Genomic DNA, 23008 nt, shown 5'->3' with positions numbered 1-23008 from the left:
GAAACTCCCAGCCTGGTTCACTACTCAAAACCGCAGTCATGGGTAAGACTGCCGACCTGAAGTCTGGGCCTCTCGCCTTAGGCTGCTGCCTGTGACCACACTCCGGATATGCGGATAAAAAATGGATGGATGGATGGATGGATGGATGGATGAATTCACGTCTGGAAGTGTTTTTAGAGGCAGTATGGATGCAAACGGTGAGTTTTGGTTAAACTGTTCCCTTTGTTCACCGTGGTAAAACCTGGAATCACTTGGTGGCGTTTCAGGCTTTTTCAAGAGAGACTAAAGGACAGTAAAGCCTGGAAATGTTGAACCCACAGGCCAGTTGAGTTGGTCTCTTACCTGAGCACGAGTGCAGTGTGGATGGGCAGACCCGTATAAGGGCTGGTGTTTCTCAGTTCTCTCCCCCACTTGCTCATCTCTTGTGAAGCCATCCTTTTGAAGTAAATCCTCTTCCAGTGGTTCACAGCAAGATCCGTCCTTGCTGACGCTCCTTCCTGGCTCTCGGATATTCCCTCCTGCTCCACCGAGTCATCTCTCACACTCAGCGTCCTCATTCGTCTCTCAAACATGGACGTGTAGACCCTCTCCCACAAGATGCTACAGAAACAAAATGTTACAGCAGGTGAATCAGTCACGTTGATAAGATCTCTGGGGTAATAAGTCTGGTCCACCTGTTTTTGCCTTTTGCACCAACAAGCAGAACCTTTGGGGTAAAATGCCGCCAGAACGACAACTACTACTGACTCACCTGTCGTTGGCGAGCTGATGGAGGGGTTTGTTCACTTGGCTCAGGCAGCACAACGAGGGGGTGTCCAGGTACGACAGAATCTTTAACCAAATCTCTGACGGGAGCCTGAGGAGTAGACATGTGGAAACCATGACGACATGATGGTGCTCTTGGTATTCAACCGATCAGCATCGTTACCAAGTCCAGGTGCCTCAAACTGAACAACACATCTTAATTTGGAGATTAAACTGGATTGTGTTAATCCAGGAAGTTTGAATGTAAACGTGTTACTATGACGTGAAAACAAGACGCTAAAGATAACTCTGAAATGTTTACTACATTATGCTGATTTAACAGAAACCCCCTTCAGTTCCTCCTCTGGACAATACAAATAACGTCAAATCCACTAAATCTGATAAGCTGCCCTCCATTTTGAAGTTTTTAGTCATTTGTGTCACCTGACAACTAAAAAATCCAATCAGAGCCCTCCTATTAGTAACACAACCATCTTCCCCAGAGATGCCCGTCACATGTCTTCCTAATAGAAGGTTCCTTTACCAGATCACCCAAAAAGCCCCATAGGTCTGTTTCAAGGCACAGATACATTCAAAGAGTGCAAGAAGTTCAGATGTTTCCCTGAGGGCTACATCACATTTAGAAGTAGTCCTGCCCAACAGCGTATGTGCAGGAGTGGAACGCAGCCTTTCATTGTGCAAGTCTAAGGGGGTTTCTCAATGCCGAGGAACCTCGCCTTGATGTCTTGGCCCTGCCCGGTTGCCTAGGAGATACGTCATCGGGAGCCGCCAAGACGTGTTCCAATGTTCATGTTCTACCGAGGCGTGTGTTCTCCGTTTGTTAGCCGTTTAGCTAGCTGAGCAAGGATACATGGGAGGTGTCTTGTAGCCTAGACTTGGTCAAAAATTACCCAGAACACACCACGGTATTTTCAAAAGGACGGCAGATCAGAAGCCGGCAGCTACTTCGGGGACAATTTTCAAGTTTAAAAGAAAGTCAACTAATTTAAAATGTTTTTTTTAGATCCAAAGAAGTTATCTATGGTTGGTTAGTTGCTTAGTAGTTTCAGCTTCGGTGGCTAGCGGGTAGTAACTCACTTACATATTTAATTTGATAAACATATACACAATTTAAAAAGTAAAAGTCTCGTTATATATTTATATTGAAACTAATATCTACAAAATATAACGTTATCTCCCGTGTCACGTGATGCAAGTCTGTTCCATTTAACCGTTTTCTTTGACCAAGGAAGGACAGTGTCCTCGTAAGCAAGGCGCCTGGTGTTGCCAGATGTACGATAATTATCGTATTTGTACCTGTCAGCGACTTGCATAAACCAGCCAGGAGAGCACGGATGGTTTTCTTGACGTCTTAATTTATTACTTTATTTCTTTTCTCCAAAGAGGGTTCCAACCAGCACTTGACATTACATAACAATGGATGTAGTAACAAAGGAACCCAAACTCAGGGCCCGACTACAGACATGTACAAAAAACCTCCCTACAGACACAACAGGATCAACTTAAATAGTGGCTGATCAGACCTCTGCCAACACACTAGCGTGAGGAGACATCAATAAACAAAGAACATAAATAAGCTACCCCTAACTAATTCATACTAATCAGTCCATTCTGTTTGTTACTTCAAATGAAAACATATTACTATCAAAACCCAACTACTATTTACAAAAGAGAATAACTAAATACACAAGGCTGCATGGTGGCGCAGTGGTTAGCACTATTTCCTCGCAGCACGAAGGTTGCAGGTTCGAAACTCGGCTGTGGCCTTTCTGCGTGGAGTTGCGTGTTCTCCCCATGCATGCGTGGGTTTCCTCCGGGTACTCCGGTTTCCCCCACAGATCACAACACGCCCTATAGGTTATAAATTGTACGTCGCTTTGGATAAAAGCGTCTGCTAAATGAATGAACATAAACAAACACAGGAATCTTCTCCCTTGAGAGTTGGTCTGACCCAATGGTGCTGATTAGGCCAAGTGATGTGCTACAGCTGCTCCAACTCCAAGGCCACTGGCAACTCAAAGAAAACATATTAATCATACAAACCCCTACAGACTAAAACCAATGAGTAACTGAACGTGTGCACTTCATACGGTCACCCAAACAGTCAATCCTTAGAAACAAACACCTTTATTCAAAATAAAAGAAACATTAACAGACAGTCATTTACTTGAAGTGTGACAGCAGGGCAGCTGTCACAGTACCATAATTTTGGGCTCTGTATGATGTACGATCAATAGTTTCAAAAATCCTCAAATGTACGACAATTTCACATTGCATCTAGTAACACCGTCTTTTGCTGTGGCTTTCCCATGCCAATTACATCATTTTAAACTGTTGTAGAATGTTCTTGGACAATGCCACTTTGAAGAACTTTCTGAAATATTACGACGTAAAAAGTTCGGCATCCTTGCAGATGAGTCTTCAGACATTGGTACAGTTAAAACTCTGTGCACTGTGGTCCGTTTCTTTGATGACAGCTTCAAATCAGTGCAGACACGCTTTTGGAAATTAGCTCAGACCTTTTCAGATGATCGGCCGCAGGCAAGTTACAACGGCGCAACAGCTGAGCTTCTTTACACAAAAATTTTGGAGTCATTTACATCTGCAAATGTTCCTCTAGAGAACATTGTGGGCTTTGCATCGGACGGGTGTAACACCATGATGGGACAACACAATTGCGTCTCCAGCCGCCTCAAGCATGACCTTCCTGGGATCACAGTGCAACGATGCATTGGTCATTCCTTGCATTTGTGCGCAAGTGAGTCATGTAAGCAGCTACTACGACAATGTGAAGATTTAGCAAGGGATATACATTCCTATTTCAAAAACAGTGCTAAACGCCAGGCACAACTGAAGGAGTTCCAGGAATTTTGTAGTGTCGAGCCTCACAAAATCCTGAAGCCAGCACAGACCCGTTGGCTTTCTCTGTATCAGGTCGTAAAGCGCATCAACGCGCAGTGGAGTGCGCTTTGGCTCTTCTTTACCGATCAGTGGGTGGCGGAACGTTTAAATGCTGCAGAAAATGTCTACAGGGCTCTCCATGATGACTCACTTAGACTATACTTTCGCTTTTTGGAATGGGTTTTATCAAAATTTACAAACCTGAACGAGTATTTCCAGAGTGAGAAGGTTGCCATCACATCTCTGCACAAGAAAATGAGCGAGACTTACAAAGATCTCCTCTTATCTTTTATGGATAGGAACTACATTCTCCACACAAAACTGAGCCAGATTGATGCAACAGACATCTCCAGTTATCTGCCAGTTAACACACTGCACTTGGGCGTAGGGGTAAAGCAGCAGCTCCAAAACACACGCATTAACCCTGCAATTGTTAGACTTTTTCGTGCGTTGCCAGAGATTTCTGCAAGTTGGTTGTTCAGAAATTAAAAATTGCTTTGACGACCCTCTGCTGTGTGCTCTGGACTGTTTTTCTCCTGCTGTGGCAATGGACCCACAAGCGCGCACCATTTACCCTTCTCTGTTTCCCATACTGTGCCTCGCTTACTGGACATCGAGGACACTGACTGCATCCAGCTCATCGATGACCAGTGGAGACAGCTGGCTATCACGGACCTCAATGACAGTTACAAAAGTATGGACGTGGATGCATTCCAGTACAACTTATCCACCATGCAAGACATGAGCGGGAAAAGGTTGTTTGCAGATCTTGCTACTTTCGCCTTGGATGTACTGATTTTTCCCCATTCCAATGCTTCATGCGAGCGAGTCTTCTCAAAAGTGAACCTAATAAAGACCAAACCCCGCAACAGGCTCATTACGGCAACTCTCAATGGACTAATGCAAGCTTCTGAGTGTGTTAGCAACGGAGGAAGATGCCAAGAAGTTTGCTCCCACAAAAACTACGTTGCACTCCCTGACTTAATCAAACTTGCACCGAAGCAAGGCCTCCACATCTACTGCTGGTGATGCTGCGACAGACAGTGAATCAGATGAGGAGATCGAGATCAGCAAATAGGTGATTAGGCTGCTTTGTCATTTATTGGGTCAGTTTTTCCACTGCTGTGATGTTTTGTCGTGTGTTTTTAACCTATGTAGAAATTAAATAAATAGGACTGCGCAAATGTGCATGTTATGTCAATGACTACGTTTACATGCAGCCAATATCCGGGTTATGATCGGGTTAAGGTCGGGATTCGGGTTTCTGAGTTGATCAGAATAACCCGTTTACAAGCATAAATAGAAAGAGTTACCTCTAACTTGCATAACCCGATTTAAATGCGGACGTTGGGGTAGCGTCAGGACGTGTGGACTACGTCCAGACGCAATATGCGTCATTTCCGGTTCTTCTTGTTTGGGTATCCGTGAAAACAACAACATGTTTCCCAGTTCGGAAGAGATAGCGACCGCGTTTGTTTGTGCTTTAGTTTCCTCGTCACTCCGAAAGTGTGGTGCTGTGCCGCGACTCGCCATTTTGCCCCCAACTTGTTTACTTCCGGTGTTCTGGCGCATACAAGACGTCTCGCTACTCAAAAGACCAAGATTCCTTGCGAACAGAGCATGTGCAGAACACACGCTTTGATGGGGATATCCCGGTATGCGTTTACACGACCAAACATTCGGGTTAGAAAAGGGTTACCCCAGGTGTAGTAACCGGGTTTTTAAAAACCCGGTTATGAGATATCCGGGTTTTTGGCGGTGTTTACAGGGACCTGCGGAACCGGGTTATTGTGAATATTCGGGTTTTAAAAGGGTTACTGGCTGCATGTAAACACACTGAATGAGTGGAGGTCGGAGTGGTGCCGACACACACTGCGCGTTTATTGGCATTATATTACTGGTTTTAAAGATGTTTAATTAAACAGGGCAATATAAAACACCTTCTTTGTTATATTATATTGGAGTGAGAAGTCGTTTATAGAACGTTATGAAATTAATAATGTACGATAATTTGTACTGAAAAACGATAATTTAGGCCTCTCTGTACGATATTGTGGGATTTTGGATCTGGGCGCCTTGACATTGAGAAACACCCACAGTGTTAGCCATGAAACTGCCCTTCTACATTCAACCTTCAATTAAAACAACAGGATTTATCAGGTTTGTCATCATTTGAGCTGCAGTTTGTGTTCCCGTCTGTAACTTCCACCTTTATTTCACTGTTGGAGCATGCTAAGGAAGCGCTGCATTCTGGCGTCAGCTGCTGTAATCAAACTGCGCCTCAGTAGGTGATCGGCTCTGCTTTGGTGGTATGTACTCTACTGGCTAATCAACTAGTTTTAAGGAGATTCGTAATCAAACTGTGTCGTGCACTCAGCAGCTTGGGCATTTGTTTGTTTTGTGCTAGGCGTGACGCTACCGCTCACCCCAGAGTGAACTGAGCATTGGTGAAGAGGTATGTAGCTGCTGCAGGCGACAGCATGTGAGTTGAACTAATCCAACTCAAGCTCTGTGTTAAAACTCGGACAGGTGTTGAACACCTGTGCGCTGCCGGGCGGGGAAGCTTCCTTGTGGCCTAGATGATACTAGCGGGCGGACCGGTAGGTATGGGCCTCACCTTCTCCAGACTTGGTCAAAAATATAAGTTGTTGACTTGTACCTTTTCCCTGCTTTCTCTTAGATTGTACTCTGTGGTCTGGTGGGTGGCGCCGCAGTTTCGTTTTAGCTATATGGTGTCAGAAGCGAGCAAATCCTCATTGACTCCCATGTTAAAAATACCAATTTCACAGCAGAAATAAACATGTTTACAGCCTGGTACCAAAACATGTTTTTGGTTTAAATGATCTAGTTTACACTCATGACAACTCTGAGGGGGGTGAATTATTTTCTCACTCTTCTGTTTAAGTGTATTAAAAGCCTAAAATTCTGTATAATTAATGAGCATCAGACCCACGTGACCACAGAGCTAGCTCCGTGGAAAGGCCTCAGTCTGAGCCTCGGCCTCGCCTGAAAACTGTTTGGTCATTTTCAGTCTCTCAACTTAGACCATTAGTTGTAGCGCTTGTGCGTTCTTTTTTGGATGTTTTTTGTGCAATTGTTGGACAAAATGACTTGCTGTGGCATTAATTGCACTAATAGAGCGTCCAAGGAGTCTCCACTTCCTTTTTTTCGGTAAGTAAAATTATATTTATGTATTTTAGGTCACTGCCGAGCTGAGCTTAGATTTTAACATGTACTGTTTAACCATGAAATTTAAATGTAATAGGGTAAAACCCAGTGCATTTAACATAATGCTGCACTTTAGAAAATGGGTTGAAATATAACATGTTGGTGGAGCTGGGTTCCCACTATCGGCTTGTGGAGCTTTCGGGAGACCTCTGTGTTCCACCCGGTTTTACCCAGCGGTCAGCCCGGCGCATCTCTGACTCAGAAGCTCTGGTGTTGTGCACAGTTAACTCCGGTTGTAGCTAGGTTGCTACCTCCGTTAGCTTAGCTCCCACCTCCGCGGTAGGTTTGGGTTAGCTTGCAGCTAGTTCGACCGGGTGTCGTCAGTTGATCCCAGCCTTACAGCCCCACCCTCAGCTCCACCTCTCTTCCCTTTTGTGGAATTGTCTGGGCTTGATGGAACCTGTGACACGGTCAAATGGCGGTGGTGGCCACCTCCCATTTTTCTTCAAAAACGTGTTATTTGAGTCTATGGAAACCCATTGTCCAATATTTATATGTCGATGGTTTTTACCTAGCAGACTTCCAAAATAAAAAAAATCAATGTACAAGTTTGAAATCAAAACTCTCAAAACACACATTTCATTCTACACGTACAAACCTCCTCCTGTGGGGGACGCTCCAGGAGTATGGGGTGGGTGGCTTTCTGTTAAGGGCCATTCAGTCCCTTTACCAGAGGAGCGTGAGTTTGGTCCGCATAGCCGGTAGTAAGTCGGACCTGTTCCCGGTGAGGGTTGGACTCCGCCAGGGCTGCCCTTTGTCACCGGTTCTGTTCATAACCTTTATGGACAGAATTTCTAGGCGCAGCCGTGGTGTGGAGTGTGTCGAGTTTGGTGGCAGGAGAATCTCGTCTCTGCTTTTTGCGGATGGTGTGGTCCTCCTAGCTTCATCCAGCTCTGACCTTCAGCTCTTGCTGGGTAGGTTCGCGGCCGAGTGTGAAGCGGCTGGGATGAGGATCAGCACCTCCAAATCTGAGACCATGGTTCTCGACCGGGAGAGGGTGGCTTGCCAACATTGGGTCGGGGAAGAGGTCCTACCTCAAGTGGAGGAGTTTAAGTATCTCTGGGTCTTGTTCACGAGTGAGGGTAGGAGGGATCGGGAGATCGACAGGCGGATCGGTTCGGCGTCTGCAGTGATGCAGACGCTGAGCCGATCTGTCGTGGTGAAGAGGGAGCTGAGCCAGAAAGCCAGGCTCTCGATTTACCGGTCGATCTACGTCCCAATCCTCACCTATGGTCATGAGCTTTGGGTAATGACCGAAAGAACGAGATCGCGGATACAAGCGGCCGAAATGAGTTTCTTCCGTAGGGTGGCCGGGCTCAGCCTTAGAGATAGGGTGAGGAGCTCGGACATTCGGGAGGGACTCGGAGTAGAACCGCTGCTCCTCCGGATCGAAAGGAGTCAGTTGAGGTGGTTTGGGCACCTGGTCAGGATGCCTCCTGGATGCCTCCCCGGGGAGGTGTTTCGGGCATGTCCTGCCGGCAGGAGGCCCCCGGGTCGACCCAGGACACGTTGGAGAGGTTACATCTCCAATCTGGTCCGGGAACGCCTTGGGGTCCTGCCGGAGGAGCTGGTGGAGGTGGCCGGGGAGAGGACGGTCTGGAGCTCCCTAGTTGGGATGCTGCCCCCACGACCCGGACCCGGATAAGCGGAGGAAGACAACAAACAAACTTTAAATCTACAGTGTTACAGATCATTTTGTCTCAATTCTAGCTTTGGTGGGAGGAACTTGAGTGGAACCAATGAGAGCATGAGTCTTAGCTACCAATCACGTTTCTCAAATTCCTGTCCAATCATTGGGAGAGGAGGGCAGGGTTCTGTCAGAGCTGTAGAAAGAGAGAGTTACGACACTCTTAGAACTCGCGGTCACGTGGTTCATGGAGCTCTCAGTTCCAAACATCCCAGTGCCTTAAGTCAGTTTGAACGGCGTATGGTGGGACAAATCACAAAAATTTAATATAATCACATTTCCCCTGGCGATTTGTGGTAATTATTGAATAATATTATATATTATATTATGTATTATGTCCTAACTCCTCCACAAAGTAGCCTATTTATATTTTTCCGAGCATTTGTAGGAAGATAAACACCCGCGACTGTTCTACATTACAGGAACACGACAGTCCTAACACAATGTAGAACACATTTAGACCACATACATTACTATAATATATTATAGCAATACATTTGATGTAGTAATGCAACATGCTGCTCTAATATAAACATATTTAATAACGTTAAGTCCTACAAGAATCCCTAAACTCGAGTTGTAATATCCATCTTAAAGTGTTATTGAAAGCTAGAATTCTGCTCCAGTTTACATTGAAGAAAATATGAAGCTGTTAATGCTTTGAATGATGATCTATTATATTTAGTAGAATACATTTTACAAGCATTACTTTATATGTTTATGTGAAGACAGTACATGCATCTATAACCCAGTTTATCTGGCTTCTACAGCAGCTAATTACAAAGAAAATTTCAATAAAACTGTACGGTCAAACACAGTAGATAAAAAAGTGTTATTTGTGAAAAAATGAACACTAACTTGTACAACACGTATAATAGCATGTTTAATAAAGCATTTTACCAACATTATGTTTAGTCATTACATATGCACAAATAAGCTGAATCATTGATTATGAGCAATGTACTCAATACCTAATGAAACTCTTTTGAATAACATTGATTATTATTTATTTATAAATAAAGCTTTGATTGATTGATTGATATTAAAATAAAATGTGTCCGTGGGTTAAAATTTGAAATTACTAATTTTAGGGTTGGATAAAAATTTAAAATGTAATTTTACATCTCTATATTTTTGGACTTGTTCAATATATGTACAAAAACTGTATTTTAATAATCCCTTTATAGGTTGATTATCTTACCATGGTTGGCTGCGCTGCATATAGCAATTGGTCTGAGGGAGGAATCAGAATTATGGCTTCCCCAAAGATGCAGAGAAGAAGAAAATGGTTGGCTCGAGTCAGCAGGAGCAACCTCACCATGACCAGAGATCACAATAACAAAAAGCTGTGTGCAGTCAGTTTAACGTGCACTCTCAAAGGTTTTCTATCAAGGCTCTACATGTTCTGCTCTCAACTGCACAAGGCTGCAAATAAACTGTTAAATGTGGCAGGAAATAAACTAATACACCACTCAACAGGCACATTTTGAGGAGGGACAGTTTACTAAGCTTAGGCAAGGCAAGGTGAGACTCAGGGCTGATGCTGTGTTTGTTCATCGTCCTGAACCAAGGAGGAGGAAGGACCCCGCAGTGAGAAGTACAGCAGAACCGCTGCATGTTGATCCACTGACCAGCGACCACACATGTTGTGCTCAAGTAAACTGTGGTACGAATCTTTTGAAATATTAGACATTTGTATTTATTTTATTTAAAAATGATTCTTTATTCTAACAGTGCCATTATAATTTCAGAGAATGAGGAAAGCAGCAGCAGCAGTGAGGCAAATGAGATGAGGGAAAGTGAGGGGGGACATGAGATGGTATCAGGAGAGAGGGACATCCCAGGAAGCCATGAGGAGCCGGCGTCAGGGCCAGGAGGAGAAAGGAACAGGCCATGCAACCAGGGAACCCAGCTGGAAAACCTAAGGGAGGAAATAGAAAGTCAAAAAGGCATGAAAAACACAAGAGGCGGTAAATGGAGTAAACAGACAATCAAAAAGGCCGTACAGCTCGGTTTTTCAGTGGGTTCAACAGGCTGCAGGTTTCTTCAGGACATGAGTATCCCTCTGCCTGATGTTAGAACCTGCAAAGACAAATGCAGCCCATTAACTGGAACCAGGTGTGTTAGGAGAGGTGTGTGACATGCTCAGTTTGAAGGTGAAAAATCTGACAGAGATGGAAAGGGAGTGTGTGTGCTCACTGTGGATGAGATGGCAATCACTCCAGGCGTGCATCACTCCATCACAGACCCAACTGGGATTTGCCACCACCGTTGTTCCTGGTCAGCTCTCCGCTCAGCCACGATGAAAACATGAAGATGGACACATGACACAGTTTAACCTTTAATGGTTACATAAGATCTTTGTTTTAGTAACTTTGACATTTAATTATTGATAGTTGTGTTATAAATTCTTATTTCATGTCATTCCTTAATAAGAAAATTGCAAATGCTATTATAAAGCAAGTGGAAATGAGCAGTTTTATGGAAAATGTTTAATTTTTAAAAGCTATTGTTCAACTACTGTTCTTGAATTATCTTAATTCTATTCTTATTACTTGAGTCCACAAAACAGAACAACATATCTTCTTACGTTCGTAATCCTGTTTGTCTCATGCTTCAGCAGTTTGTTGCAGTCAGTGTTATTAACTGAAAAATATTAAATAATTACTTGTCTTCACAATCAAATTTTCTTTATTATTGGTCTCTCCATTTGTGCTTCCACTTCTGATGCGTGTTCGTGTTGATACAGCAACGTATTGTACAAAAAATCCCAAATAAAACTAATAATGTAAAAAGTTTATTACCTATTTCAAACAGTGGGGGATATTTTTTAAACGTAGAATCAAACAAGCTGAAATAAACCCGTCTACAGCTCGTCCTCCTGCTCAAAACCAACAAGCTGCACACAGTTAGCTCATTAAAGGTTATCTAGCTAAAACTGGCAACATAAAATATCATCGTTGGCTTATTTTGGTACGAAGCGGTTAGCTAACGCTTCACAATGCAACAAAATGATGACACTTCATCAACTTACCGGAGAAAATCCTTCCGAAACACCGAAAATGAACTGCGGTCAATGCAGCAGCGGGGGCTGGTTGGAACTATTCGAAACTACATGAACCACGTGACTCCCGCATTCGTGTCGTAACCCAATCACGTTTCTTGAATTCCTGTCCAATCATTGGAAGAGGAGGGCAGGGTTCTGTCAGAGCTGTAGAGAGGTAGCCAAGACTCGTGCTCTCATTGGTTCCACCCTGGTTCCACCCAAGTTCCTCCCACCGAAGCTAGAACTGAGACAAAATTATTTGTAACACTGTAGATTTGAGGTTTGTACCTGTAGAATGAAATGTGTGTTTTGAGAGTTTTGATTTCAAACTTGTACATTGATTTTTTTATTTTGGAAGTCTGCTAGTTACAAAACCGAAAGTTTCATGTTTCTGAATGGTAAATGGTCTGTATTTGATATAGCGCCTTCTAGAGTCCTGGAACCCCCCAAGGAGCTTTACAACACAATCAGTCATTCACCCATTCACACACACATTCACACACTGGTGGGGATGGGCTACGATGTAGCCACAGCTGCCCTGGGGCGCACTGACAGAGGCGAGGCTGCCGAGCACTGGCGCCACTGGTCCCTCTGACCACCACCAGCAGGCACTGTGGGTTAAGTGTCTTGCCCAAGGACACAACGACAGCGACAGACTGAGCGGGTCTTGAACCTGCAACCTTCCGATTACGGGGCGAGCACTTAGCTCCTGTGCCATCGTCGTATGAGTGTAAACTAGATCATTTAAATCAAAAACATGTTTTGGAACCAGGCTGTGAAATTGGTATTTTTCACATTGGAGTCAATGAGGATTTGCTCGCTTCTGACACCAGCCCCTAGTGGATGAGGGTGGAACTGCAATTTATTTCACTTCCGGGAGTGCTTCAATTTTTCACCCGCATTGTGGGGACTTGGTAAAAACCGAAAGTTGTATGTTTCTGAATGAAGGTTTGATGTTACAAAATGAGTAGTAAATGTACAAAATAAAAGTTTGATTTTACAAAACAAAAAATACATGTACAAAATGAAAATTTCCTGTAACAAAACAAGAAATACAAGTACAAATTGAGAATTACAAGTTAGAAAACTAAAGTTACAAGTTACGAATCCAAAGTAACATGTCATGAAACATGTTCCAAGTTACAAAACTTGGAACATGTTACATTGGATATTGTCCCAATCCTAGCTCCATAGGGTACCCGGAGAGAACCCAGGGATGCACAGGGAGAACATGCAAATTCCATGCAGTAAGACCCCAGGCTGGGAAGCGAACCCAGGCCCTTCTCGCTGCAAGGCAACAGCTCTAACCACTGCACAACTGTGCAGGTGGCAGTCGTGATAAAGGAATAAATGGTTAAACAGGGGGTTGCACCCCCCCACCCCCCACCCCCACCCCCAGGGAAGGGTAGAAGGCCCGAAGACAAGAAATCACAGAGGGAACAGATGATACAGTTGCAATAAAACAATTATTCATTAAAATATCTAAACTGGTAAGCTTCAGTCATGCAACTCCGTTTTTTCTGTTTTCTAATAAAGTAGCTTACCTTTCCACGAGGGTTTCTTTGGTTGGAGGGGTTTCTGCTGGTCCGGGTGTTCTTAAAGAACAATTAAAAAAAGTATCAGATAGAGATACGACATTAAAAGCCAACAAGATGCCCAGTACCGTTAAGGGCTATGACCTCTCACCGGCACTCCACGGTACCGCCAGCCGAACTCCCTCGGGCGCTGGGTTGTCGAGACCCCCTCCAGTTACCTGAGAAAGGTGCGCGGGGATGGGGTTGTCCGCCACAGCGAGCCGGGTGTGTCTCAGGGGCTGGGTGGGCAGCTTGGGTCTGCCTCAACTGGACCGCCATGGACCTTAATCGGCGCCTCCTGTCTTTAAAGATGGCGCCTTTCGGAGACAACACGTTCTTCTAGTCTTCTGTCTTACCGCCACCAAAGAGCGTGGGTTAGACGCTAAAAATAAAGACATATAAACTTTATCATTTCAATCATGTCAATGAATTCTTTTTGCGGGATTGTTTTTCCACCAATTCAACTCTGAACCATCGACATATATACTCATGAACCAACCATTTCACCAGTAAGGATGTGCAGCGGTGTTGTGGCGCATTAAGTTCCCCAGTCAGATAGCGTCCCCGCCTGTCTTCTTTAACATGTAGGAAGACATGTTTCTCACAAATTACGTGGTTTAATGGTGACGGTCCCACTATGTGCGCGCGTGCTCAACGCTTGACTAATTATGCAAAAACGTGCCATGTAATAGCAAATATCCTCCACTAGAGGGTAGTCTAGACTAAACCAAATGCTTGAAATCATTAAATCAAGTCTCTTATTATTATTATTACTATTATTATTGATATTATTATTATTATTGTCATTATTAACAACAATAAAATAAAAATAATAATTAAAGCTTTAAACTACTTTTGATCACTGTCTTCATCTGAAAGAACATTATTCCGATCTATACCAAACCTGCAGCCATATCGGCTCCTTGGGAAGATCTTTTTGGTGCAATGTTTTTTTTTTTGTTTGTCAAAAACTTTGTCATGAAACCAAAGAAAGTGGAATAAAAGTCGCTTATTACCTTGTTTACTATTTAACAGCAGACTTTTGTTTTTGTGTGTGTGCGTGTGTGTGTGTGTGTGTGTGTGTGTGTGTGTGTGTGTGTGTGTGTGTGTGTGTGTGCGTGTGTGTGTGAGAGAGAGAGAGGGGGGGGAGAGAGAGAGAGAGAGAGAGAGAGAGAGAGAGAGAGAGAGAGAGAGAGAGAGAGAGAGAGAGAGAGAGAGAGAGAGAGAATCTTATTTTATTGATTTGATAAAAATAATAATTTCTAAAGAAAACACAAATCAGGTCTGGGTCAGATTTTTCGATTATAAATGTTTTTGGTCATATTTGTAGTAGTAGTAGTACCATTGTTGGTGTTGTTATCTGTGATTATTATTATTAATAATTGATAGAACAGAAAATTCACTTTCAGTGTGAAAATTTTTGGTGTAAGGGCAGTGAAGAAGAACAGAACAAAGAAGCAAAAACAAATGCAAACGTATGAAATTACTGAGAAAAAGACTGTAGCAGAATATTTCCAGGAAGTGAGAACATGAGCAATTATGAATAATAATAATAATAATAAAATAGTAATAATGATAATAATAATAGTTATAATAATAGCAATTATAGTAATAATAATGATAATAATAATAATAATAATAATAATAATAATAATAATAATAATAATAATGCACTCCATCATCGTGAATTCATGATAATATTTAGTTTAGATCCTGTATAGAAGAGTTTATAAATAAAGTTGGATGATCAAGGATCATAAAACCACCGGAAGTGAAGGGTGATGGGGTGTGTCAGGGTGAAGAGGAGGAGAAGTAGGAGGAGGAAGAGGAGGAGTTGAAGATGGAGGAAGAGGAGGTGTTCTGTTCGTCCGAGACCACAGGAGAGGAGCGGCCGCCATGTTAACCAAGAAGCCCGGAGCCTCGGTCCTCCCGACGGGTGAGCACAGCCTCCTTACACGGCGGAGGGGCGCTTGATCGCGGCCGCTGCGGCGGAGACACGCCGCCGTGTTTCTGCCGCGGTTCTGGCTGAAGGCGGCGGGTCAGAGAGGCAGGAGGTCCCCCCGGGGAGGGCTGGAGGGTCCACTAGCTAACCTGGCTGCTCCAGGCTTTTCTTTATCAGCTCTGTAACTCTTCATTATGTGGTAAAAGCAGCCGCGGCGCTGCGGCGTGGGGAAGAGCCGCTGCTCTGGGATCAGCTCCGAACGCCTTCCTCCATGTCTGTCAGGTTTATTTTTAGCCTTCATGAGAAGTGACAGCAGCCGGAGAAGCTGCTGTCCTGGAGCCCGGTTAGATCTCCTCCAGTAGGGTCGGACCGTCCAACGGTAGGTCGGGTTCCGTTCGGAGCGGTCTGTTGTTCGGTCGCTTGGTGACTAACTTGGGGCTTTATTAATCAGAACTCGGGTCAGTTGGCTTCCTGCAGATTTATGTCTGTTTTATTTGTTTACCGGGACTTTTCCGGTGTTTACCGGGACTGCCAAAGCCTCCACCCTTTATCCGTAAAGCTGTCTATGTAGTGTCAGATCGGTGAGTGTTTAAACCTCCTGAACACGTATCTGTAGCAGAGGTCTGGTTATAATTTAGTTCACTACCGATCGGTGTTTACTGTCATTTCAGTGGATTTATTTCAGTCCAGGTCTGAGGTTTGGCACAGCTTCAACCAGCTGTGCACCGATCCTGGCTTCCAGGGTCGATACTGATTTCTAATTTCTGCACAGCTCTGACCTGCCCCTACTGATTTTTTTCAGTGGTCTAAAATGAAAAGTAGTCGTCTGGAAAGCCATCCTGACTATTTAAACAGTCCGACCAGCTCACTCTTAGGGGCAGAATCTACAGTGGTCGTTCAAGTTGTCTCTGCAGGCAACTGGTCAGTGTTAGGAGGACCAGTCAGCAAAGAACAATGTGGTGTATTCACCTCCACGGATGTCAGCCGGCAAGACTTAAGCCATTTTTACAAAACCATGCAGTCAATTTGCCACGACGCCGTGGCGGCGTCAGGGACCCTTAGGTCGTTTATAGGTGATCAGACCGTGGCGCTAATGTGTCCCTTTTATACCATACCATACCATACCATACCAAGTTTATTTGTATAGCACATTTAAACACAGCATAAGAGCCAACCAAAGTGCTGAACAAAAACACACAATAAAAACAATCAAAAATAAAAACTAAATCCATTAAAATCGAGTAATTCAAATAGAAAAGAAAAGGAGAAAGAGAATAAGTTAGACTGAATTTAAAGCCAACGAATAAAAGTGAGTTTTTAAACGAGACTTAAAAAGGGAAAGAGAGGAAGAGAGTCTGATCAGGAGGGGAAGTGGTTCCAGAGCTTCGGTGCACAAACTGAAAAGGTGCGCTCCCCGCGGGACTTACAGCGGGAGCTAGGGACATGGAGGAGGTGCTGGTCGGCTGGTCGTAGGTATCTCGTAGGGACATAAGGGTGAATGAGCTCAGACAAGTAGCCAGGTGCTAAGCTATTGAGGGATTTGAACACAACAACCAGGATCTTAAACTATCCGTAGATGGATGGGGAGCCAATGGAGATTTTCCAAAACCGGTGTGATGTGTTCTCGCTGCCTGGTGCCAGTCAGGAATCGAGCTGCTGCGTTCTGCACTAGCTGAAGGCGGGCGAGAGCGGAGGAGGAGATACCGTATAGCACTGAGTTAGAGTAGTCGAGACAGGAGGTAATGAAGGCATGGACAACTGAATGGAGATGACTCCTTTTTAAAATGGGCTCAACTTTAGAGAGACGCCTCAGGTGGTAAAACAGGCCTTAACTACATGGTTGACATGAATGTCCATTTTTAGTTTAGCATCCATCACGACCCTTAAGTTTGTGACACGGGTTTTCAACCCACTTAAAATAAAAGATATATAAGGATTAGGCGATGGCGGCATAAAGGGGGTATGGGGGCAGTCTCTGCGCTGTCACGGACTTCCGTTTATCTTGCACATAACTTGGTTTTTATTGCGATTGAAGCCGTGATCGTTACTTTTTTTTAACAAGCAGCTCCTAAAGGTCTCTGTCCCCATCAGTCCCTGGTGATCTTAGCTTCAGCTCTAACGCAGAGACGCTCATTGGACGCTTTAGGTTGTCGTCTCAGCTAATTTTGTTCACTGTCTGTGTTTACTTTCATTTTTAATATATTTGTCGGCCAGAGCTCGGCATTAACTCCCCACGTCATCATGGCACCTCCCTCTCTTGCACAACAGCCGTCTATAAGACAGACCATTATAATTATATTTATTATTGCTACCAAGCCGCAAAATTCACGCAACGGTAGGGCTGCAGGATATTGGGAAAACCTGCAATATTCGATAACAGTGCTTAATATTGCGATATCGATATTACTCGCGATAAATGAACAAATACTAAAGTATGCAGTGTTGATGTCGTCTGGCGTGTGACGTCTGCTCTGGGTTCAAAGCAAACAAAAACTAATGCATGAATTCCATTACAACATAACATTTTTATTGCAAAAATATGCAGCTGCACCTGCTACTGTATTAGCGGCTGTACCTGCTACTGTATTAGCAGCTGCACCTGCTACTGTATTAGCAGCTGCACCTGCTACTGTATTAGCGGCTGCGCCTGCTACTGTATTAGCAGCTGCGCCTGCTACTGTATTAGCGGCTGCACCTGCTACTGTATTAGCAGCTGCACCTGCTACTGTATTAGCGGCTGCACCTGCTACTGTATTAGCAGCTACGCCTGCTACTGTATTAGCAGCTGTACCTGCTACTGTATTAGCGGCTGCGCCTGCTACTGTATTAGCAGCTGCGCCTGCTACTGTATTAGCAGCTGCACCTGCTACTGTATTAGCAGCTGTACCTGCTACTGCATTAGCAGCTGCACCTGCTACTGTATTAGCAGCTGCACCTGCTACTGCATTAGCAGCTGCACCCGCTACTGTATTAGCAGCTGCACCTGCTACTGCATTAGCAGCTGTACCTGCTACTGTATTAGCGGCTGCGCCTGCTACTGTATTAGCAGCTGTACCTGCTACTGTATTAGCGGCTGCGCCTGCTACTGTATTAGCGGCTGCACCCGCTACTGTATTAGCGGCTACACCTGCTACTGTATTAGCGGCTGCGCCAGCTACTGTATTAGCGGCTGCACCCGCTACTGTATTAGCGGCTGCACCTGCTACTGTATTAGCAGCTACACCTGCTACTGTATTAGCGGCTGCACCTGCTACTGTATTAGCGGCTGCACCTGCTACTGTATTAGCGGCTGTACCTGCTACTGTATTAGCGGCTGCACCTGCTACTGTATTAGCGGCTGCACCTGCTACTGTATTAGCGGCTGCACCTGCTACTGTATTAGCGGCTGTACCTGCTACTGTATTAGCGGCTGCACCTGCTACTGTATTAGCGGCTGCACCTGCTACTGTATTAGCAGCTGCACCTGCTACTGTATTAGCAGCTGCACCTGCTACTGCATTAGCAGCTGCACCTGCTACTGTATTAGCAGCTGCACCTGCTACTGCATTAGCAGCTGCACCTGCTACTGCATTAGCAGCTGCACCTGCTACTGCATTAGCGGCTGCACCTGCTACTGTATTAGCAGCTGCACCTGCTACTGCATTAGCGGCTGCACCTGCTACTGTATTAGCGGCTGCACCTGCTACTGTATTAGCGGCTGCACCTGCTACTGTATTAGCGGCTGCACCTGCTACTGTATTAGCGGCTGCACCTGCTACTGTATTAGCAGCTGCACCTGCTACTGTATTAGCAGCTGCACCTGCTACTGTATTAGCAGCTGCACCTGCTACTGTATTAGCGGCTGCACCTGCTACTGTATTAGCAGCTGCACCTGCTACTGTATTAGCAGCTGCACCTGCTACTGCATTAGCAGCTGCACCTGCTACTGTATTAGCAGCTGCACCTGCTACTGCATTAGCAGCTGCACCTGCTACTGCATTAGCAGCTGCACCTGCTACTGTATTAGCAGCTGCACCTGCTACTGTATTAGCAGCTGCACCTGCTACTGCATTAGCAGCTGCACCTGCTACTGCATTAGCAGCTGCACCTGCTACTGTATTAGCAGCAAAACAACAAGCTGCATGCATGCAGTTTCTCAGTGACTTTAAAACATCACCTCCACCATAAAACTTTTTCTGATGCTCCAAATACAGAAAAACATCCCATACCAGGGTTTTTAGAATAAATAGTTTACATGTTAAATAATAGTTAACATCACTTACATGCAACAGCAAATTCTCTCATTGCTACTGAGCATTTTCTCCACTTATGTGGTTATGATATAACCGATGGTGGCACAGGAGTTAAGTGCTCGCCCTGTAATCGGAAGGTTGCAGGTTTGAGCCCCGCTCAGTCTGTCGCTGTTGTTGTGCCCTTGGGCAAGACACTTAACCCACGTTGCCTGCTGGTGGTGGTCGGAGGGACCGGTGGCGCCAGTGCTCGGCAGCCTCGACTCTGTCTGTGCGCCCCAGGGCAGCTGTGGCTACATCGTAGCTCATCCCCACCAGCATGTGAATGTGTGTGTGAATGGGTGAATGACTGATTGTGTTGTAAAGCGCCTTGGGGGGTTCCAGGACTCTAGAAGGCGCTATATCAAATACAGACCATTTACCATAAGGCTGTTGCTGTAACTGGGAAGTGAACTGTGCTGGGCCAAACTAGGAGAATATTAAGATTTTCTGAGGGAAAGAGAAAAACAATCGTCTACCTTTCAGAAGAGGAACTGGCAAAAAACTACATGGAAAATATGTGAAAACGTTTGGTTTTAACCCCAAATTGAACAAGTTTACCTAGATCTTAAAAAGCAGCTCAGATGATGAAACTGCAACTATGATTCTGATAACAAGCTAACAAACTGAACTAGCTCCTCTAAGATAACCGGCTAGCAGAGCTTCTGACTGTTTATGTGCAGCAGCAAATCAACTATCCTGATTAACAAGGTTATAAAAGCTCATAAATGAAAAATCACTTTGATGTGTGGGGGAACTTTTCCAGGCCCTCTTTAGCAGGGTGGGACTGGGAGGAGAGTGCTGTAGCCTTTTAGCTGGAAGCTAACCGGGGCCTGGGGCTAACACTAGCGACATGAAGGTGGGTTGGTTCACCGGCACGTGTCGGAGTCAGCCCGGTTACTATCAGCTGCTTAACGACACATAGCGGACTCATGTTCACGTTTGAAAGCAGCGCTGATTCCAGAAACCTCAGCACAAAGTGCGTTCGTTAATCTGAGCCAGCATGACGAACAAGGGAAGCGAGCGGCAGCGGAAAGCGGGGAGCGGGGGCGGAGATAGTGGAATTTTGGGATAAGGGTCTACGTAGGGGGCGGGCGTATTACGTGAACGGACCCATCTGATTGGTCGCATATCAGAAGGGCTACATTTGATTGGTCAAATAATACTTCCGCGTAAAAAACAGAGCTGGTTTACAAAAAGTTGATGTATGACACGGATGGAAATGTTGAACCAAACATTTATCGCCGTTTTTGACTTGCTTTGGGATGGGCCTATCACACGTCCTGTTATCGCGATGACAATAATTTTTCGATGTATTGTGCAGCCCTAGCTAGGTGCGGGTTAATAACCCACTGAAGTAACAGTCTGTTAGATGGATAAGAGTCCTGCAGATCTGTATCTTCTGTCTGTCTGCTGTAATATTCATTAATGGTTAAATCACTTCAGGTTTAGGTAAACGGTGAAATGAAATGTCCTTTTGTTTCTGATGACTGTCGCTGTGTCGTCATCATTGCTGCAGCCTCGTCTTACGTTGCAGAGCGGTGGAGTCATGTTGGAACCGAGTGCATCAACGACTGTTACGCCTTTGTGTTGTCTAGTCATCAGTTATTCGTGGCACCCATCATGAGTGGTGCTGACTCTAGGGATGTGTCTAAATCCAGGAGCAGTATCCTTGTGAGGACCTGGTCCACCTGCTCCACGTAGGTCGGGTATTCCTTTACTTCCGACTGGAAGCAAGCGGCTGTGCATTTGGACGGGCTAGCCTTAGCGTACGTCCTCTCGCCGAGCAGCCATGACGCTAAGTGTTAAACAGAAGGAGTTGAAACTAAACGTAGCAGTAATTCATAACGAGCTTGTTCCTGAGGATATTTCTTTTGACAAATATCTGGAATCCTCTCCAGCTGTTTCCACCATTATTACAAGTATAAAAATCTGCGGTTTGACCTACGATGGTTGCTAGGATACGGTGGGCCAGTAAGGACACAGCAGACCTGTCCTGGACATTCGGGGGAAATCAGCGTTTTGAATATCTTTTGTGTTCGCCCAGCCCTGTCCCGTTGCTGCGTAGTAATCTGGGTTATAATCCAGGCTTGGAAGGATGCAGCCTCTGAGTTAGGACCATCCTAGGTCTCCTCCGTGCTCAATGTCTGGTGGTTCCTTTCAGATGTGTCCAGTGGGTCTGGAGATGTTCAGCTAACAGCCAAAAACACGGTGGTCCTTCAGGCCTGGTTCCTCTGATTGGAGGTCTGTTGAGGTCTGACACGTCGTGCTGTCGATACCCCCCCCCCCCCCCCCGACCTGTGACGGGATCACACGCCTCACCTGAAGGCTTCATACCGTCGGCCCCAGTTTGTCGCCCTGAGTTCTGCCTGCAGGGGTTACCCTGTTTTTCACAGTCTGTAGAAAACAACGAGAATCTGACGGGAACCGAGAGTCGTCGGCATGAAGGACGTCTGGTATGTTTGGTCTCAAGCCGCCGACTCGACTCGACTCGGTCTAACAGCCTTTGGCCTGAGGTAACGCCGCGCTATTTCCAGCCGGAGTTCTCAGCTTGACTCTGTTGTAGTCTCATTCCACTTTGCCAGCAGCCAGGTGGTTTTAGGACTCGCGGCCGGCATCAGAACCCCTCTGGGTTTGGGAAATCACCCCTGATGGTTCTGTTTGGTTAAATCTGGTTTGTTTGGATGTTTTATTTGGATCTCACGGATTACAGCTCTGATTCCTTCGTGTGCCCGTCGGCTTCCTGCAGACCGGTTCTGGAGGATCCGTGGTTTTGGTTCCTCTAACCCTCCTAGCTTGTCTGTAAACCCAGATTGGTTTGTGGTTTGCATTTCCTGTTTGTGCCGCCGCCGGCTCTGTTCCACTTCCATCACGTCATGCTGCGGCGTGGCTCGGCCCGGCCACAAGCACGTAGAGAGGGAATGACACAGCACTGATGAACGAGTAGGACCTGAAGGATCCTCACAGGTGAATAGTTTGGATTGTTGCTGGGTGGCAAAACCCAGTCAGACCAGTTCAGGAACAGAAACTGTGCTCAGAGGAGGGGGTTCTGGGATTTGTAGTGGAAGTCTTGGCTTGTGTTTCTGTCGGCTCGGGTTCCACCACATCCAACTTCCTCATATTCGTCCCTCTCAGCTTCCAGCTCGGTCCAGGCTGCGCTCTCTGGTGTTTGTAAATGTTTATTCAGATCGATGTGCTTCTGCAGGTCCACCAGAAACGGACTTTATTCTGAGTTTCCCAGCTGGAGTTCGTAAATTCAAACTCTGTTTTTATTATAACAGAAAAAATGGAAGTTTATTAGACGTTCAGCTCTCTCTGAGTTCTAGGAGACGGACAAACCCTCCTCGCTGTCACCCGTAGGTTTCTGAAGACCTGAACTGAAGCCCAGTGGGCAGCTCCCGCCACCACCTTCTTGGCTGCATCACGCGTCTCGTCACTCCCAAAACTGGAATGAGGCGGTGCTGGGAGCAGGGCCGTGAGGGCGGGAGCGCATGATTGACACCCATTAAACTCTGAGCCGATGTAGCGACAAGCTAACTGAGCAGACTGACGCTAACGGAGGCTGGTGGGCACTTTCAGGCAGAAAACCACGGTCGA

The 23008-nt window shown here is 45.4% G+C and overlaps 2 protein-coding genes across 3 annotated transcripts in view; one reads left to right on the top strand and one right to left on the bottom strand.

Annotated features, from left to right (window-relative positions):
- The window catches only part of LOC107395250 (F-box only protein 15), a 38559-nt gene extending 24512 nt beyond the window's left edge, over positions 1-14047 (bottom strand). For both annotated transcript variants that reach the window (XM_054739899.2, XM_054739901.2), the window contains exons 1-5: positions 13701-14047; positions 13314-13583; positions 13172-13222; positions 752-856; positions 343-600 (exon numbers count right to left, since the gene is read on the bottom strand). In XM_054739899.2, coding sequence (XP_054595874.2) covers positions 343-600; positions 752-856; positions 13172-13222; positions 13314-13480 — 581 coding nt within the window. In that variant the 5' untranslated portion in view covers positions 13481-13583; positions 13701-14047. The remainder of the gene's footprint in view (positions 1-342; positions 601-751; positions 857-13171; positions 13223-13313; positions 13584-13700) is intronic.
- Positions 14048-15009: 962 nt separating this feature from the next.
- Positions 15010-23008, top strand: part of dyrk2 (dual-specificity tyrosine-(Y)-phosphorylation regulated kinase 2) — an 18569-nt gene continuing 10570 nt past the window's right edge. Inside the window, exon 1 of the mRNA XM_015974576.3 lies at positions 15010-15137. Within this exon, the coding sequence (XP_015830062.3) occupies positions 15098-15137 (40 nt within the window). The 5' untranslated portion in view covers positions 15010-15097. The remainder of the gene's footprint in view (positions 15138-23008) is intronic.

The sequence above is a fragment of the Nothobranchius furzeri genome, chromosome 1 (assembly GCF_043380555.1).
Source record: "Nothobranchius furzeri strain GRZ-AD chromosome 1, NfurGRZ-RIMD1, whole genome shotgun sequence".
NCBI classification, from domain to species: domain Eukaryota; kingdom Metazoa; phylum Chordata; class Actinopteri; order Cyprinodontiformes; family Nothobranchiidae; genus Nothobranchius; species Nothobranchius furzeri.
Note: the sequence above shows the minus strand (reverse complement) of the source record. Positions and strands in the feature narration are given on the sequence as shown.